Source organism: Rhineura floridana, chromosome 2 (genome assembly GCF_030035675.1).
Source record: "Rhineura floridana isolate rRhiFlo1 chromosome 2, rRhiFlo1.hap2, whole genome shotgun sequence".
In the NCBI taxonomy this organism is placed as follows: domain Eukaryota; kingdom Metazoa; phylum Chordata; class Lepidosauria; order Squamata; family Rhineuridae; genus Rhineura; species Rhineura floridana.
This window is the reverse complement of record NC_084481.1, coordinates 155,494,880-155,514,556: the sequence shown is the minus strand read 5'-3', so window position 1 is coordinate 155,514,556 and position 19,677 is coordinate 155,494,880. Positions and strand designations below refer to the sequence as shown.

At 39.8% G+C, this 19,677-nt stretch overlaps 2 protein-coding genes across 18 annotated transcripts in view; one reads left to right on the top strand and one right to left on the bottom strand.

Annotated features, from left to right (window-relative positions):
• The window catches only part of PHF21A (PHD finger protein 21A), a 218,683-nt gene that overhangs the window by 190,675 nt on the left and 8,331 nt on the right, over positions 1-19,677 (top strand). For both annotated transcript variants that reach the window (XM_061610864.1, XM_061610865.1), the window contains 6 exons: positions 59-358; positions 6,222-6,320; positions 9,358-9,409; positions 10,864-10,943; positions 11,564-11,624; positions 17,243-17,406. In XM_061610864.1, the coding sequence (XP_061466848.1) occupies positions 59-358; positions 6,222-6,320; positions 9,358-9,409; positions 10,864-10,943; positions 11,564-11,624; positions 17,243-17,406 (756 nt within the window). The remainder of the gene's footprint in view (positions 1-58; positions 359-6,221; positions 6,321-9,357; positions 9,410-10,863; positions 10,944-11,563; positions 11,625-17,242; positions 17,407-19,677) is intronic.
• The window catches only part of LARGE2 (LARGE xylosyl- and glucuronyltransferase 2), a 96,316-nt gene continuing 85,218 nt past the window's right edge, over positions 8,580-19,677 (bottom strand). For all 16 annotated transcript variants that reach the window (XR_009760659.1, XR_009760661.1, XR_009760671.1 and 13 more), the window contains 2 exons: positions 11,588-11,798; positions 8,580-9,143 (listed from right to left, as the gene is read on the bottom strand). The gene's annotated coding sequence lies outside the window, so the exon portion shown is untranslated. The remainder of the gene's footprint in view (positions 9,144-11,587; positions 11,799-19,677) is intronic.

Genomic DNA, 19,677 nt, shown 5'->3' with positions numbered 1-19,677 from the left:
GTTAGTGCTTTTTAAAAACTGTAGTCTGATACAGGTTTTTCTCTGCTCTCTTGTGTAGGTTCGACCTAAACCAGTTGCCCAGAACAACATTCCTATAGCCCCAGCCCCACCTCCTCCTATGCTTGCTGCTCCTCAACTTATTCAGAGGCCTGTGATGCTGACAACAAAATTCACACCCACCTCCTTACCTTCCTCTCAGAATTCCATACACCCAGTCCGTGTTGTGAATGGGCAAACAGCAACCATAGCCAAAACTTTTCCAATGGCACAACTCACCAGCATTGTTATAGCAGCCCCAGGTACCAGGCTTGCTGGACCTCAGACTATACAAATCAACAAACCAAATGTTGAGAAACAGGTACAGATGGAGAAATGCATGTTCTTTAGTAGTTTAACTGTAATTGTTTATTTCTCCTAAAGTGAATAGAATTAATGGAGGTATGAATGTATTTAACCCTGACTTAAGGCTTATTCACTCATTGTCTCTCCCATGATTCACAATCTTGTAGGAGAGAGCAGGGCTATGCTCTTTGGCCCTGGCCCTGCTGTCACATCCCCTGCCACCCACAGTCTCTCTCTCTATGTGTTGGGGGAAATTCTGAAGTGGGGAACCTGTTCTACAGGTGTTTGCTCCCTGCACAGTTTGGAATAGGGATGGATGGATCAGTCTGTTGCCAGTCTGTGTCAATTTCACATGCATGTCTTCATAAATCCATTACATCCTGTTTCCACATTAATCTGAGCATTTTAAAAAACTGTCCAAAACACTATACTTAAATAGATACATAAGTGTTTTAATTGTAGAATATGTATTTAAGTATGTATTTTATCTTAGTGTAAGCATTTGTAAAACATATTTTATTGTAAAAATAAATCCACATTTTTTCAAGCATTTTCATACTTTTTTGAGCGAAGAGCTATATAGCAAAATTTGGAGAATACCAAAATTCAAAGTATGTTTTGATCTATGTATTTAGCTTGGGAGGTGCATTTGCTTAAAAATTCAGGCCAAGTTAAATTCTCCTCCATCCCTAATTTAGAAACCTGATTGCACAGGTTTCTGTATCACAGGGGAAGCATACACATAGATGGACTCCCCTCTTCAGAAGTTTCCCACAAAGTATGGATAGGGACAGGAGTAGCAGGAGATGATTAAAGGGGGCAGGGCAGCACTCATGGCGTTGCTGTCTGCCTCCTGTGATTGTTGGTTGTGGGAGATGCAGTAAATGAATAAGGATAGCTGATAATATCTTATTCCACAGAAGGGGATTGGGAATGTACCTGCAGTTCTTATGGATGGGTAGTTGATTTGTGATGTTACAGTGCCTTGCAAAAGTAATCAGATCCCTGCCCAGTGCTCTCATATTACTGAATTACAAATGGTACATTGTAATTCTGTTCTGTATGATATTTTATTTTGAAAAACTGAAACTCAAAATCAGTTATTGTAAGGTGACATTGGTTTTATGTTGGGAAATGTTTGTAAGAAACATAAAAAACTGAAACATGTTGTTTGCATAAGTATTCATCCCCTGTGCTGTGGAAGCTCCCAGTTTACACAGACAAAAGAAATCCCCCTATTCAGGACACAGTTACCTTACCATTGGCCTGCACCTGTGAAGCATTTAAGTTGCTGTCATGTTGTCAGGATAAAAATCCCACTGTTGAAGGATCATTGGTCAGGCTGTGGATCTGAAGGAAAATGAAGACCAAAGAGCATTCTACAGAAGTGAGAGATAATGTCACACAAATGCATAGATTAACAAAAGGGTACAAACTAATATCCAAGTGTTTGGATATCCCAGTGAGCACAGTTGGATCAATAATGAGGAAGTGGAAGCTACATCACACCACCCAGGCACTGCCAAGAAAAGGCTGCCCTTCAAAACTCAGCACTCGAATAAGAAGGAGACTTGTGAGACAAGCCACAGAGAGGCCAATGATCACTTTGAAGGAGCTACAGAGTTCAGTGGCTGGGAGTGGAGTAATGGTGCACCAGTCAACCATATCAAGAGCTCTACATAACACTGGCCTGTATGGGAGGGTGGCAAGAAAGAAGCCGTTACTCAAAAATATCATTGAAAGCACGTCTGGAGTTTGCCAGAAAGCATGAGAGTGCCCCAGCTGCGATGTGGGAAAAGGTTTTGTGGTCAGATGAGACCAAGATAGAGCTTTTTGGCCAAAACTCAAAGTGCTATGTGTGGCGCAAACCTAACACTGCCCATGCCTCAAGACACATGATCCTTACAGTGAAGTATGGTGGTGGCATCATCATGCTGTGGGGAAATACAGGGAAATACTGCAGGAGAACCTGCTTCAGTTCACTAAAAAACTGAAGCTTGGGGAGGAAATTCACTTTTCATCAGGACAATGAATCCCAAGCACAAAGCAACATTGGAGTGGCTCAAGAACAAAAAGGTGAATGTCCTACAGTGGCCCAGTCAAAGTCCTGATCTCAATCCCATTGAGAATCTGTGGCACCCTTTGAAAATTGCAGTCCACAAGTGACGTCCAACCAAACTGAACGACCTGGAGCAAATCTGCCAAGAAGAATGGGCCAAAATCCCTCCGACACTGTGTGCAAAGCTGGTACATACCTACCCCAAAAGACTTAAAGCTGTTATTGCAGTGAAAGGTGGCTCTACCAAATATTAATGTGTGGGGGTTGAATACTTACAGAAACAACATGTTTCAGTTTTTTATGTTTCTTACAAACATTTCTCAACATAAAACCAATGTCACCTTACAATCATTGATTGTAAGTTTCAGTGTTTCAAAATAAAATATCATACAGAATGAAATTACAATGTACCATTTGTAATTCAGTAATATGAGAGCATTGGTCAGGGGTCTGATTACTTTTGCAAGGCACTGTATATATAGTCCATCAGAATAACTGAAGTTTACTATTTTTGTGCTTTTTTTCTGCTGCTTCAGCATAGAACATTAACTATCAAGAATATTTTTTCATAATCATGCTGACATTTCTGATGAAGGTGAGATGCAAATGAGTTAATTACAGTTAATTATCATTAGTTATAGCTAACTTTCTGTAAGTAATTTATAATTCTGGACAGCTGAGAATTTCTTGTAATTCCATATATCCAAAGTAGGCTTTCTTTTGCTCAAATGCATTTTAAGCATTTTGAGTCTGCTGATCTGTATTCATAGAATCATAGAATAGTAGAGTTGGAAGGGGCCTTTAAGGCCATTGAGTCCAACCCCCTGCTCAATGCAGGAATCCAAATCAAAGCATTCCCGACAGATGGCTGTCCAGCTGCCTCTTGCTTTTCTCAAAAGCTTGCTTGGTTTCAGTCTCTTAAGCTTGACAAATTTGCCATTTGTGATTATGCTTTAAATGGGTAGGAGAAGAGTGTTTCTTTTTTCTACACTTATATTACAGTTCTCTTTTCAATACATTGTGAAGCAGATGCAAGGTGATGCAGCACTGCAATAGGTGGTAATGTGCCAAGTCTGGTCCTAGGGCTATAGAATAGTAGAGCAGGAAGGGGCCTATAAGGCCATCAAGTCCAACCCCCTTCTCAGTGCAGGAATCCAACTTAAAATATACGCAACAGGTGGCTGTCCAGCTGGCTCTTGAATGCCTCCAGTGTTGGAGAGCCCACCACTTCCCCAGGTAATTGGTTCCATTGTCATATCACTCTTATCAGTTAGGAAGTTTTTCCTGATGTTCCATTTAAATCTGGCTTCCTGTAATTTGAACCCATTGTTCCTGAACTCTGTCCTGTCCTGCACTCTGGGATGATCGAGAAGAGATCCTTGTCCTCCTCTGTGTGACAACCTTTCAAGTACTTCAAGAGTGCTATCATATCTCCCCTCAGTCTTCTCTTCTTGAGGCTAAGCATGCCCAATTCTTCCAGTCTTTCCTCATAGGGTTTTGTTTCCAGTCCCCTGATCATTCTTGTTGCCCCCGTCTGAACCTGTTCCAGTTTGTCTGCATCCTTCTTAAAGTGTGGTGTTTGTCCAAAACTGGATGCAGTACTCAAGATGAGGCCTAACCAGTGTCGAATAGAGAGGAACTAGTACTTCACACAATTTGGAAACTATACTTTCTTAATGCAGCCTGATATAGCATTTGCCTTTTTTGCAGGCACATCACACTGTTGACTCGTATTCAACTTGTGATCAACAACAACTCTAAGATCCTTCTTGCATGTAGTATTGCTGAGCCAAGTATCTCCCATCTTATAACTGTGCATTTGGTTTCTTTTTCCTAGGTGTAGAACTTTGCACTTATCTCTGTTAAATTTCATTCTGTTGTTTTCAGCCCAATGCTCCAGACTATCAAGATCACTTTGAATTTTGTTTCTGTCCTCCAGGGTGTTAGCTATGCCTCTCAATTCTGTATCATTTGCAAAATTCATAAGCATTCCCTGCATCTCCTCATCCAAGTCATTAATAAAAATGTTGAAGAGCACTGGGCCCAGGACCAAGCCCTATGGTAGCCCACTTGTTACCCTTCCCTTTGAGAAGGAACCATTGATAAGTACTCTTTGAGTATGATTCTGTAGCCAACTGTGGATCCACCCGGATCCATCCAGCACACATCCAGTAGTTCCATCCAGCACACATCTAGCTAGCTTGCTGATCATAATATCGTGGGGCACTTCGTCAAGAGCTTTGCTGAAGTCAAGATATATTATGTCCACAGCATTCCCACAGTCTACCAGAGAGGTTATCTGATCAAAAAAATGGGATAAGATTAGTCTGGCAGGATTTGTTCTTTACAAATCCATGTTGGCTTCTAATAATCTCTGCATTGTTTTCAAGATGCTTACAGATTGACCGCTTTATAATCTGCTCCAGAATTTTCCCAGGGAAAATTATTGTTTGTGAGCAAGGACATCCAGCACAAGTTCTAACAGTTAAATGCTGCAGAAAACCATGTATCTAGTACCAGTGCAGAAAAGCTGCCTTTCAGCTCTTATGGATGTAGGAAGTCTGGTTCCAGTCTGGTCATGATGTTCATTGTTGTAAATAGCAGGTAAATGTTTTCTCAAGTGAGTGCAGAGCCAGACATATTTGTCCCACTTGCCAGTCTTAGGACGCTGTAACATATTTTTATTTATTTATAATAAGTTGTGCCCCCTACTTTTGCTCTCTGAGGGAGATATCCAATGTGGCTACCATCAATAAAAACAAAACAAGTAATCATCTACACTTGTCAAATCATTGTTCTAGTTTGCCCAAAGCACAAACCCTTCACCTCTCTTTCTCCAGCACAACTGCAAGGAGAAGACTGGAAGCATTCACTTCAATTTAGCATTTTGTCTGAGTTGTGAACTGCAGTTCATGTTAGTTGTGGTTCATCTAAACAAGCCAGGATAATTAACTTTGGTTTGAAGTTGTCTTGTCCAGATTAGCCATAGTTAAAACTAACCAGTTCAGAGACAAGAACAAATGCTTCTGATGCCTCCTTGCAATCATGCAGGCCCAAGGCTTATGCATGTCAACACAGTTGTAGTGTGCAGTAGTGTGGCCAAAGCAAGCTAATGCGATCAGACAGTTTATAGTAAATGAGACCAAGAACTAACAAAAATAATACACTTCCAAACCATATGATTCCAGATATTTCTATATGTTTCTCATATTTCCAAGTAAGCACATTGAACGTATATTTGTTTCCTCAGAAAAGGATCTAATTTTGTGACTTCATAGTCATGTCATAAAGCGGGGGTCATTGTGCATGCATTTGTGATGATGCATGTAGAGGATTATGACATCGCTAAGCAAATGAGCTTCAGGACAACCCAACTGCTTGGGAATTGTGGAGAACCATTCTTCAGGCAAATTCCTTGTTATAGTGAATAATGAATGAAAGAGATGCAGGGTGTATGTCTCAGACAGATTGTTGTCTGGACAAGCTTTTCATGGAATGTTACTCCACAAACGATTATCCCATCTATTGTTATTCTGCTTACCAGGTCTCTCTCATATGTATTCTTATCCACAGCTTACATGCAAAATTATATTTATTACATGGTTTGCAGTTGTTTTCTTGATGTTCAAGGTACTAATTTTTATTTTTATTTGAGATGGTGTTTTTACTGCTTAACATGTACATTATTTAAAGGAGTTATTAGGAAAAATCTTTATTGTCGAATTTGTTTTCCGTCATTTTCTTCATTCTGGTAAACACTGGTCACTGTTTCTGTTTACTAAATTCAGAAATGTACGTTCAGTTGCTTTTTCTCTTTCAGACTATCAAGCCCCAAGCAGAAACAGAGGATAAGCCAACTGAGATTCATACAGTTGCCCCTCCTGCACCACCCAAGCCAAAACGAGAAGAAAACCCACAGGTACTAGTACAAATGTTAACAATATATTTTTGGGGGGTTGGAGCAGATAATAAAATCTTGCATTAGAAATATGTATCTTCCTCTAACCTATACATTTTAATGCCTCTTTTAAAGGAGATTCACATTCTTCACAATATGATTGCTGCAATGAGAGGGGCTATCTGAGGAATGCTAAATCTAGCCACATATTGCAGTTCACCAAATATTTTCAGGACTGAAAGAAAGAAGGCTTCTGAGCTTGTTTATGATAATGATACATAGCATGTATATAGCACTTAAGAGTGCTCAAAGTGGGTCATGTTGCCTTAATAATTTTTACAATAACCCTGTAATGTAGTCCAGTATTAATATCCCCATATTTTAGAAAGGATGCTGAGAAAATGTAGACTTGCCTAAGGTAAGACTTGAACAATGGCTCTTCCAGCTCATTCTACTATGCTATATACATAGAAATACCAAATTATCCTTTTGAATGTTTAAATTGCATCATGCACAGTAACATCTCTAATCCCAAAGGTGCATTTTAAACAGTTTTTGGCTGACTTTGTTTATCAAAGCAAAAATTGTATTCCTCTGCTCCTTGATCACCCCTCTCCTTGCAAGGATATCATGCTGGTTTGGATGCCACTGCTTTAAGATATCTCAAGAGCATTTGCACAGTGATGCCCAAGACACTCATTCAACCCCCACCCCCATAAGGTGGCCTTTCCTGAAAGTGGAGACTGTCCCAGCTTGAATAGTGTGGCTTGAAAGTGCCCCAGGTGTCTCTAACCCTCTCTTCCCAGGCCTTTCCTGAGGGAAAGTCCACAGGGAAAAGGAGTGTACTGGCTTTGGTGCTGGTCCCTGCTGGCCTTTCCCAAACAGTAAAGATGAAAATACACCCTATGAGAGTCTCACAACAGCAAGTCTGCATAACCAATAAGGAAACACAAATTATATCCACAGAGTACCTGTACAGTACTATATTTTCAATTATATAAAAATGAAGCTACAGATCATTGGTAAAACATCATTTTAGTCTTTTTTCAAGCTTCTGCATATCTGTGTCATGTAAAATAATTTACTGTAAATAACATAACTGCCCATGGATGTATTTTAGTTCATATGGCACAAATGTGTCCTTGTTCCTTTAAGGGAATGTCTCTTTAAGGTTGCCGCAACTGACATAAATAGAGAAGAGATCTTGGGTGAGTTTTTTCTTTCCATGGGCCATTGGAATTATAAGGGCATTTCAGACAGCTAGTTTATTTGAATATCTGTAACAGAATAACACTTCTGATGAAATGGACTGAAGTCCACAGAAGCCTGTACCATAATAAATTTGTCAGTGCCACAATTCTGTTTTGCTGCAGCAGGCTAACATAGCTACCACTCTGCAGTTTCAGAAAGTTCAAGCTAAGAAACCTGGATTCTAGCAGCTTGCACAAAAGCAACTTGGGTCTAGAGAATCTCAGGATCTATCTAGACAGTATTCTACCATCATAATTCTGCTAGAGATGGGGGAGATCTTGAGTCCTTGTGTTCCTTCTCCTGTAGGGAGAAGATACTAAGTGAACCAGGAGAGTGCACTTTTATTGGTTTACTTAGTACCCTCAGAATCTGAAATATTTTTCTGGCCCCACTGTGGATCTTATTTTACAGTCCATGTGATAATTTACAGTGAAAATAGCATGAGGCCAAACACTGCCACACAAGCCCAGTCTTTTGAATTCTAAAATGTGTGTCATGGAGGTAAGACGTCATAACCTGCAAATACTTGACCTGAACAGCCATGTTAGATAAAAACAAACTACTCCTTTTTGAAACTGATAGTTCTCATGGCGTAAAACTTTTTTATAGCAGTCTAAGAATAGAATAGCTTGTTTGTCTTTTTAAAATAGATACATATAACCAGTGCTGCTTTTTTTGGTAAAAAAATGAGGTGCCGGTACTCATTCCTTGATAAAAATGTTGAGTGCTAGCATGAAATGTTTACATGGGTGACCAAAAAAAAGAGAGGTGCCAGTACTCCATACCAATGATGTTCAGAGCAAACAGTTTATGTAGCAATCACCTGAACAGTTTGGAAATCCTTATTTTACGCATTGTGTTGGGAAGGAGTCTCTATTTTCAGGTTTTGTGTAAACTTTTGGAGAATTTTTGTGACTTTCATAATTCTAATTACTGTACTCTTTTCATTTTCATAAAGTCTATTAACTGATAGTCATGCAAGTTTATGTAAGAAAGTTTTTTTATTTTTCAAATTAATTAGTTATGGATGGGCAATGAAGAGCTAAGACTGTGTGTAGCAATTAAAATGTTGGGTTTGGAGTAGAGGAGATTTGCAAAGAATGAGGTCAGAGGAAGTTGAAGTGCAGAAAAGTATAGACACTGATAAGTATTTAACAGTGGTAATTCACAAAACAGTTGTTCATAATACAGACATCCAAGCATTGGTAAGCCAGTTAATTTGTACAATGTGCTAAAAATCCTTTGTCTCGGATCAGTCCGCAAATGATAGCATTGAATCTCTTGATGTAATTCAGCAGTTACATGTGCTGCTGGTGTTATTGGTATTTCTGTGCAGCAGTGTACAGTGTGGCTAACACACTTGTGCCTGTACATCTTTTAACTCCCAAGTCCATGCGTCTGGGAACTCTGGCCTAATCAGGGCTTCCACATGCATATACATGAGTATTTAGGATTCACATTGCTGCATATATGTTGTCCAACCGTTGAGTTTGAGTATAAAACACCAACGTTCCTGTTGCAAAAAGACTGCTGTGTAATGTGTGGAGCGTTCTGCAGTCTCATAGATAGACAGAGCTGAGCTTGCCGTTCCTCCTGTTGGAACAAAGAGATATGTGAGTTATATAAAGATACATAGTTAGTGCTGCTTACTTTGTTTTATGAAATGTCTATTTGAGATGTATAGGCGATGCATGTTGTTGAAGAATTAAACAATAATACAATTTATATTGAATAAGTTACTATCATTTCAGTATCGGTTTCGTTCCTCTTATAATTGTGAGTGGATTTTTTCCCTTTGCTGATACAGAAACTTGCCTTCATGGTATCTCTTGGACTGGTTACACATGACCATCTAGAAGGTAAGAAAAATAACTAGAGCTGCAATCTTTGCAGTTTCAAGGAATAAATTCTATGTACCTTTATGGGACTTCCTTCCAAGTAAACAAGTTTAAATTATTCCTGAGCTCTGGAATTGAAGTAAAAGGTTCAAATATTTTGGAGTACATTCTTCCCCATATATTAGAGTGTAAAATCTCAACAATTTTTAAAAAATAATTTCTGTTCAAGGTTTGGAATTGAAAGGGTTGTTACCTGAACAAATGAATGACTAGGGATCTTAAATGCTAATCTGATTTTTAGGTTTTTGACTAAGACTCTAGGGCCATAAATGTGGTTTATTAAATATCAGAACTGCTAAAGTACAATTGTTCCAACAACTTAATTTCGTTAATCTATTAACACTATGAATGAGACATTGTTTAAATCAGGGGTGGGGAAATGAATCCGGACCGGATTCTGGGTTTCTATAACCCCAGCAGCCACTTTGACAGGTGGGTGAGGGGTGAGGTGTCTCCCTACCTGTCACTCATCTGACATCACAATGATGCCAGGTAACGCATTTTCTGTTTGTAGCATGGCAAACTAGGCTACAAAAGAAAATCCAAGATGAGTGAAGCTTGAAGTTACTGCCTGTCAGCTGAAAGGTGGTGACTCCAAGCCAATTTTCTGCAGGGATCAGCTGCGTAATGAACTTGGTTGCACAGGTGATCCACCTGGCTTGAGACTGCAAGTCTACTTTCTGAAGAGATTACCTGCATGACCGAGTTTCTCATGGGGAACTTGGCCATGCAGCCAATTCAGCAAGCTACTTGAAGCGCACTGGAGTTTCACTGCCCCACCTTGGGCAGGGGCTGGCTGTGCTACCACAGTTTGCTCTGGGTGACTCAGTATCGCAGGCAATCCCAGCAGCCTTTCTCTCATCACCAGTCAGCTGATTGGTTGCGACAGTAGGCTTCCCTTGCTAATGCACTAAGGCTTTTGATTGTACATTGGCAGACATGTCTCTACCAGCCCCTTACCTGGAGACACATATGATGTCAGGTGTGGGGCAGGTGGACATGGATTTTAGGGAAAAAGCCTCCCATGGCTTGGAGATTCCCCACCCCTGATTTAAATATATTTTATGATTGACCATGTTATTGTTCTTACTGGTATGTGTATTTTTTTTAAGTTTACATACAATATTTTGTTATGAAGTTGTTGTAATCCACCTTTGGTTCATTGCACTGAGGGAGGTTGGCATACAAATAGAGTAAATAAATAGATCTTCAAACATCTCTGTGCTGCTCGGTTTCTGACTGTATTGCCCTTTGCCTTTATTACTTGTACCGTATGCTTAAATGACAGAATTAAGTTTGCACAGAGCATATCAGAAACCATTATTGCTCACTGCTAACTTGCTCATGCTATAGGTGAGGTCTTTATGCCCTTTACAAATACTTTTATTTCTAACCTCAATACTTCTTTTTTCAAGAAATACAGAGTAAGAGACAAGAAAGAAAACGAAGAACAACAGCAAATCCAGTGTACAGTGGAGCTGTTTTTGAGCCCGAGGTATCAAATTTCTTGCTTATAAAATAAATTAATAACTTGCTGAAAAGAATTTTGCTTGTTGCTTTTGCTTGCTAGGTATATGAAAACTATCACATGACCAGCTAGGCAAGGGGGCTGTCATAGCTTAAGAGAGCCCAGCCAGTACAACAGCATGAAGTACAATAAATAAATGGAAAAAGGTTTCCTGCTTTATACTTCCTTTCCTTCATATCCCCCCACCCTTTTTTTCTTCTTTGGACTGATTAGACTGGGCATTAAATTACTCTCTCATTGCAGCTGGGATCAGCTTCTGCACCTCCTGCTGCTTTCCCCAGATACCCATATTTGTATGAAAGGCTAGCCTTTCTAGAGGGTTGTATTCTAACACAGTGGACACAATATAAAGAAACCACATTTGAACCTTATTGAGATTTGTAGAAGTACAGCAACTTTTTTAAGTGCAAAAGCCTGTGTGTTTCAATGGCACTTACTGCATATGTACTTCCTTTGGATTGTGCATAGTACATCCAGATTTTTGTATAGTTACTCTATGTGTGTGTGTGCGCGCGTGCTTGCATGTAGATACAGCTTTCATTTGCCAAATTAGTATGCTAACTACTTTGTTCTTTTATTCTGTAAAGCGCAAGAAGAGTGCAGTCACATACCTGAACAGCACAATGCATCCTGGGACACGTAAACGAGGTAGATTTCTAATGATAACACCATCCTGAATGCTTATTTCCCTTTCTATTGGATTGAAATAAAACAATATAGAAAATAGTTTCTTGGTTCTGAATACACGTAGTAGGTATTAAGTAGCCCTGAAAGGCAGCTGATCTACAGAAGCATCCTGTTTGGTTAGACTTTGAATGTGACCTGGAATGGATTTAAAAAGGAGAAATTTCTATGTGTGAAAACTGTCTTGGACCAGTAGAAATTCCCAATACAGATTATACAGCCATGAGAGTGGCTATATACCATAGGCAGCATGGATTTTTTGCATTCTGCAGTGTTAAATTGAAAATATACCCCCATGCCATTCTGCTGCTTCCCATAAGCTCATTTCAAAACATATAGTCCTGAACTCAGAAATGCTTGCTTACCAACCGTCTCAGTTTTCATGGCAATACACAAAACAGTCAGAGAATTGAGATTCCAAAGTGTAAAATGAGGAAAAAAATCCAGACCCCTGTTGGACTTTTTTCTGTAAGTGGTCTCATAGTTTGTTGAAATTAATTAAAAATCAGCTATGTTTACAGAGTACCTGTAATCCTACTACTGACATTGCCCCATACACTGACCATCATCTTCTGCAGTTTAAAAGTTAAAAAAAAAGGCCTGACTGTTTAATTTAAGAAATTTAACATTGAAGTCTATTACAGGGCCGGGCATGCTCAGTAAGATCCGTCAGCTTTCTAAAAGCCAGATTCACAGCTGTTGGACTTGGCTAATCAGGTGGCCACACCCACACCAGACGTTTATTTCACATTAGACGGTCATGGCTTCCCCTAAAGAATCCTGAGAAGTGTAGTTTGTGAAGGGTGTTGAGAGTTGTTAGGAGACTCCTGTTCCCCTGACAGAGCTCCAGTGGCCAAAATGGTTTAACAGTCAGCTCCACTTCTGGGGATTGTAGCTGTGTGAGGGGAATAGGGCCTCACCTAGCAACTCTCAGCACCTTTCACAAACTACACTTCCCAGGATTCTTTGGGGGAAGCCATGACTGTCTAAAGTGAAATAAAGGTCTGATGTGGATGTGGCCAGGGACAGCTTTGGTTTAAATTTGGGTGGGAGACCACATGTGCCTGCTGTATAGTAAAAAGGTGGGGGAAACCCTGAAAAACAATGATACTGACAGTGTTTCCCTCTTGGAAAGGAAAGGGACTTTCCCTCTGCCCAATGCCTACCCACCTAATCCGCTCCCCCTTCCTCCCTCCCTGTACTCCCCTCCCCCAGTAGTGTAGTGGCCAATTCAGAAGTGCAGTGTCCCTAGTCACAGCCACACCCCTCCCTCTTTCTTTTGCTGCTGGGTTGAGAATGAGATCCCTGTTAATGCTTTCTCCCACAATAATGGATGTCCCTAGGAGCCAATAAGCATGAAAGGGGAGGTTGTAAGTTACTGAAAAACGTCTTCTCAGTGGCTGACTCACCTTCTTCTACTCTGATTGGCTCCAATCAGCACGAAAGGGGAGCATGTTAGAAGTTAGAGCATGTTAGAAGAAGATACTCCCCGTTCAATCTGATTGGCTCATAGGATACTGGAGACATTGGGATCCTGCTCCCAAAAAAGTATGGGGTGTAAGACCCCATAAGACTCTGGATGACTACACCATTGCCTTCCCCAGATCAGTTTCACCTATCTTAAGCATGATTGTACAGAAGTAAATCCCATTGAATTCAAAAAGCATGCAAATGATCAATCCTGCCCTTCCCTCCTCCTTCCTCTTATCTCCTCCCTTTTGCCCTTTCCCTCTCCCTTCCTTTGCCCTTCCCTCCTGCCCTTCCTTTCCCTTCCCCTCCCTTCCTCCTCCCCCTTCCTGTCCCCTCCCCCTTCCTGTCCCCTCCCCCTTCCTGTCCCCTCCCCCTCCTCCATGGTCATTTTTACTTATTCTAAGCATGATTGCACAGGACTAAATCCCATTGAACTCAATAAGCATGCAAATGATCAGGCCTGCCTTTCCCCTCCCCCTCCTCCCCTCCCCTCCTCCCCTCCTTCCCCTCCCCTCTTCCTTCTCTCCTGCCCAAATTGCAAAGTAAATCAAACATATTTAAAGTTACTATCTAATGTTCTTAGTATTGTTGCTTCCTGCTAAAACAAGATCAGCACAGCACATGTCTTGTTTCTGTTGTTTGGGCTGATTTCAGATGTTGCCATCACTCACCATATCCTGAGAGGCCCATGCTACCAAATTCTTCCAAGCTACACAGGAAGTGGATTGGACTGTGAAAGACCAACCCAAATTGAGTTTGCATTTTTACAAATGTGCAGGGCAGTCCAATATCTCAGAGAGGAGGCCAGGTCTCCTGCTCCCCTGGTGCATTCACTATAGCTGCCCAATTTCCCTGCTTTTTATATAGAAATATCTGTTGACTATAGGTACATTCTTAAACCGCAAGGGTTTTTTTTTGCCTGTTAGTGAATTGATAGACTTAGCTTTCAGTCAGACGGGAGAAGCCAGTGTGGTAACTGAGCTCTCATTTTGAGGCCCTTTCCTTTTCTGTGGCTAAGTACATTTGGCTTTAACGAGACAATTTGGTCCTGTGTTTGGCTTTCTGTTTATGGAATTAATCTCTGCTCTATTAAGAAAATGTCCAGATTTCTTTGAAAGGTGAGTTACTCGACCTTTAATGAAACAGAATGGCAGCCACGGTATTCCTACAACTATTATAGGGATGCTTTAAAATTCTTCCTACCCAGTTTTCTTCTGGTAGTTTGAGGTTCCAAATTAATGATCTTTATTGTGAAGTGGCACTAATGATCTGCCATTCTTTTGTTTTAAATCTACAGACATTGTTCAGGCTGCTACACATGAAGTTTGCCACAGTTTTCAGTTTGCATATCTTCCCCCTCTCCTATGCTTACAGGTTACTAATTTGTGCCAGCACAGATGAACATTGATTAAAATACTATGGGAAAAGGCATCCAGATTCAGTGGCATGCTCATATTAGGATTCATTTTTGCCTTATGATTCAAATCAATGTGGATGTACCTAGTACACTTCTGTAAACTGTTAAGGGTGGGAAAATATTGCAAATGGAAAACTTTGGTAAACTGTATATAAGACAGTTTTGAAATTAATTTTGTTTATTTATTATTACATTTGTCCTCCACTATTCCTCCTAAGAGCTCAAGGTAGCATACATGGTTCTCCTCCCTATTTTTATCTTCACAACAATCCTGTGAGATAGGCTAGGCTGAGAGATAGTTACTGTCCCAAGGTCACTCAAGGCTGAGTGGAAATTTGAACCCTAGTCTCCCAGATCCTACTCAATAATTTTAGAAATTCCCCATGGGAAACTAAAGGCAAATGCCGCAGAACATGGAGTAGTCAGCACGTTGAACAAGACAAGAAGAGAGGACATCTGCTTTATCCCTGATGATATAAACTGCACTGGTTCCACATTGAATCATATATCTACTATTAAAGGAAAGAGAGCTAAATTGAATTTGGAATGGTGTGAACTGTTAGAATTATATACTTCTCAAAAATACTTTGCCTTGAGGAGGGAAGTTTTTTGCATTCACCTTTCATCTTGAACCTTTAAGTGCTTTCTGAACCAAGAAGCAGATGATTTATACTTTTTGAGTTTTGAGATTCAGCTCTCTTCTTCAGTAGGTAGCAATAGCTATCAGTATTGTTGAGTTCAAAAGAGGGTAGGTCAATTCCTAAAGCTTTGGGTGCCACTAAGATCACCAGAAGATACAGGTTGATGGCCAGGAATCGGAGAGGTATTATACTATGAATACTTTGTGCTGCTAAAACATCATCAAGCAATTAGATTTTGTGTCTGAGACCAGTTACTATTGACCTGATATAGTGTGGTGGTTGCTGTGCCCTTAGAGCCATCCAGTTGCATGGTAGAACTGAATTCGGCTTTGAGATTAATTCCGTGCAGTGCTAAATATCAGTGGTGAGCACTAAATGCACATCTGGCCCAGACTTACTGTACTGCTTTCTAATACTTTCTCACTCCTGCTCTTAATGTTCAAAAACAAGTGCTGATAAGGTATATAATATGTAATGGGTGATTTTGAAAGCATCCTTCAAATACTTCATATTTCAAATATCAAAATATAAATTTAAGTCACTGTATATGTAGTAGGATGAGTGTGTGCATGCCACGAGAGTTTTAGTGAGTTATTGGATAGCTCAGTAGTTTCAGTAGAGTACATTGACTTTTTATATTTAGCCCATTGATTTGAATCTTGCCTAAAATGATAGTGCTTGAAAAATCTTTTAGTCTTTGGCATCTTTTGGCATCTTGGAAATAAGATAGTCGCATCTCAATTTACATTGAGCAGTCTTTCCTTTTCCCCAAATTGCCACTGTAACTGATCAGTTCAGCTGCTAGTGTATTTGCCCAGGAGATCAAATGTTCAGATGAGCCCTTCTTTCCTTGCCTTATTTGATTCTGGCCTGAAGCAAAATTGGACAAGTTGGGTTTTTGCACTGCGATTGGCATTGTGGCTCTTACTATACAGAGGGTGTTGGCCTTCAGTGCCACTTTCCACCACAGTTGTTGAGTGTCGCTTACTGAATATGATTCCTATGTATGTTTAATTCTTCATTCCTGTCTCTTCTCAGTCTCTAGCTTTGCTTATTGACTGCTTAAATATCTTTATGATTTTTTCCTCTCTGAGCATATGCCTGTCATCAATCATCAGAGTAGTGGTAATATAAAAATTAAAGATTAGCATCTCCTATAGTGTTGTGATTTCACTTTGAATCATAGCACATTTTAAGTTATATTTTCCTACAGTCAAGAAGATAGTTTTTTTTTTTTAAAAAAGCCTCTTCATACTTGCAGATTTGCTTTGTTGAGACTTGCTCCCAGCTAGGCTATTGTACAGCTCCATCTCTGATAGAAATTTGGTGGGGTTGTTGGGTTAGGCCATAGTTTTCTTTGGGCATTTGTGAAATGCTATGAGTTTTTCTTAGCACAAAGGTGATATTTAAATATATATTTCACCTTAGGCTCACTCAGAATGATTTATAGTTTTTAAGAAGCTATTAAAACGTAAATACAATTTAAAATATTCCAGCCTCTAAATTTTTGCCCAAATGACAAAATTATACATAATTTCCAAATGATACTTGGGGTTGCCAAATCTCTAGAGGGGAAAGGAGGCTTAGAAAAAGGGTTCTAGTGTTGGTATTTTTTTATTGTCTTTATAAAGACAGTAAAGACAATTGGTAGGTAGGTACCATCTCATAATAGTTTGATGGAAGTATCCTGATAAATCAAAGTGGTAGAAATCATGGCAGCTTTTCTTTGTCATTGTAATTTGGGGTGAGAGAAGTGTTAAATGTTCCAGACATGAAATAGTGCAGTGGTATAGATATATCAGGAATAGTGCTCTTTGACTTTCTGAAGATACATATTTTCTCTTTAGTGATACCATCCTTCCTTGCCCAGTTCTTCTTTTAAGTGTCTTAAAAATAACATTAAACTCTTTACTTGGCTTTCTTTCACTTGTGAGTATAATACTAACTTCTTCTCTGTACTACATCACTTTTTTCATGCTAGCCAATGAGGAGCACTGGCCAAAGGTATGTAAGATTATTTTCCCCCTTTTTTGTTCCCTTTTGTTAATGTGTAGGTCGTCCACCTAAATACAACACGGTGCTGGGGTTTGGGGCTCTGACCCCCACATCCCCTCTATCCAGTCATCCTGACTCCCCTGAAAATGAAAAGACAGAGACCACATTTACTTTCCCCGCAACTGTTCTGCCTGTGTCCCTGCCCAGCCCCAGCTCCACAGACGTAAGTAATTCTTGCTGAAAGGTTTGCTGCTTGACGAAACATGGACAGCTAGCCATGCTGAAACTTCAGAATTTGGTTCTTTAGATGCACTATTCTTATAGTAAACTGTAACAAGATGACGCCCTTCTTCAGGCCCCTACATTTGTACCTATCCCCACCACTTCTGGAGTAATAGATATATACTTTAACTGGTACACTGGCATCCATAGGATATGCCAGAATGTTCAATATATGCCCTTTCTGTTCCCAAATGCACAGGAAGAATGATGCAGTGAAATAAAGAGAGTGCATATATGATGTATTTTAGCAATGCAATGGCAGAAGGAGAATGGATCCTGTCATGTAGAAGCCTTAGGAAAAAATTATTATTGTTACTGAATCAATTAAGTAAGAAGGAACTCAATAAATTGGACACAGCAGCGTTGGAGTCAAAGAGTTAATAGCAGTTATTGACTTCACTGACACTTGGCAGTTCCTTGTCTTTTATAGATTTCTGTATACCTAACTTCTTGGGGGAAAAGTTTTCTCTTTTGTGAAAGCATCTCTCTGGTATATGAACGAAATTGCCTACTCTGCCAGTTTACCAAAGGCTGTTGTTGAGCTGAAGTTTATTTATTTATTATTTGATTTATATCCTGCCCTTCCTCCCAGCAGGAGCCCAGGGAGGCTGATTGATCTAACACTCAGCTTAGTTGATCTAACCTTCAGCTGATCTGCAGCGCCGTATCTTCTTTTTTGATAATTTTTAATTACTCAGTGAGGAGGCATTAGAAGTTCTGAACTCACAACCTTGGTCAAGTCTCATCATTTCTCTATACTTGTGTTTCCTCATCTTAAATAGCTCCATGATTGTAAGACCCAACTAATGAATACATTTTACACACACATATTTGTAACTTTTATGTTGTGGTGGAACACAGTAGATGTGCCTCTAATGTGCTTTTTATGCTACTGAGCTAAGAGGCTATACATGTCATTCATGAAATAAGCAGCTAGAAGATCTAACTTACTTAACAGTATCTCTACCTTCATTGTTGAAGCAGCCAAGAATAGCGAAATCGGCAACACCTTCACTATCTTTTCTGCACTGTTAGGTATTGCAAAAGATGATATTAACATACAATATTCCTGTAAGAGTGCATAGTCATTCATTCTGTTGGTATTATATTACTCGTGGAATCTCCCAAATTATCAGAAGGCAGTAGCGAAAATTGATCCAAAGAGGACTTTCTTGTTGATTTTATTGCATGGTGTGTTCGTGCAGACGCACATACATGCACACTATTTCCTTAGGATTATAACAAGTTTGAGAAAAGTTGCTAAATTCTTGACTGCATTTTTCTTTTAAATACAGCAATAGGACAATGAGCTTTTGCTCATTGCCATTGCAGTTGATGTCTGTCATTTATTTTTTTAATAATCTCTGAGCTTTTGGTAATTATGTAATTCAGATTAGCCTTCAACTATCAAACCTAGAGTGTTAAATGTCCACGAAACATGAACACACATCACATGAATTCGCTTCCTCAAAAAAGTCACCTGCTATCTCACTGCTGTGATGTGGTTCTTCAGATAATTTCTATTTCAAGCTGCTTGATAAATCAGGGTTCTTTTCAGTTGTGTTCCTCCACTCACAGAAGACTCTTTGATCCAGCATAAGCTTCCATGAATGGAATAGGAGCAGGCAATTTTTTTTCTGATTCCTCTGCATTCCCTACACCCTCTCTAGTCTTATCCAAAAGGTTGGGGACCCTTTGGACCAGCATCGCAGGTTGTGGGAGCAGGGGGCCTGCAGGAGAAATGGGGAATTAGGGATATTGCTTCCCTTCCTTTCACGGAAACCTCTGGAGGAGCAAAGGATCTCCATGGAATGGAGAGATAAAATTGGATACAACCTTCTGATCTTGTAAGCTTCTGAATATCTTTTAACTGCCAGAGTATCTGGAGAATAAATTTTTCAAAATGAGATGCTTGGTAGGTTTCAGCTCCACTTTAACAGGCTCTCTTAGGGCAAGGATGGGCAGCCTGTGCCCTTCCAAATGTTTTTGTACCCCAACTCTCATTGGTTTCAGCTAGCATGGCTAGTGGTCAGGGATTATGGGAGCTGTAGTCCAGCAACATCTGGAGGGCCACAGGTTCCCCATCCTCCACTAGGGGAACCTTTATTGTGTTTGCACTCTGTGCAATCACAAAATACCATGGGGGAAAAGCCTTTCAAGTCTGAGTAATAGCTGTTCAAGAGAGAGATGAAAGTTTAATTATGTTGAATCA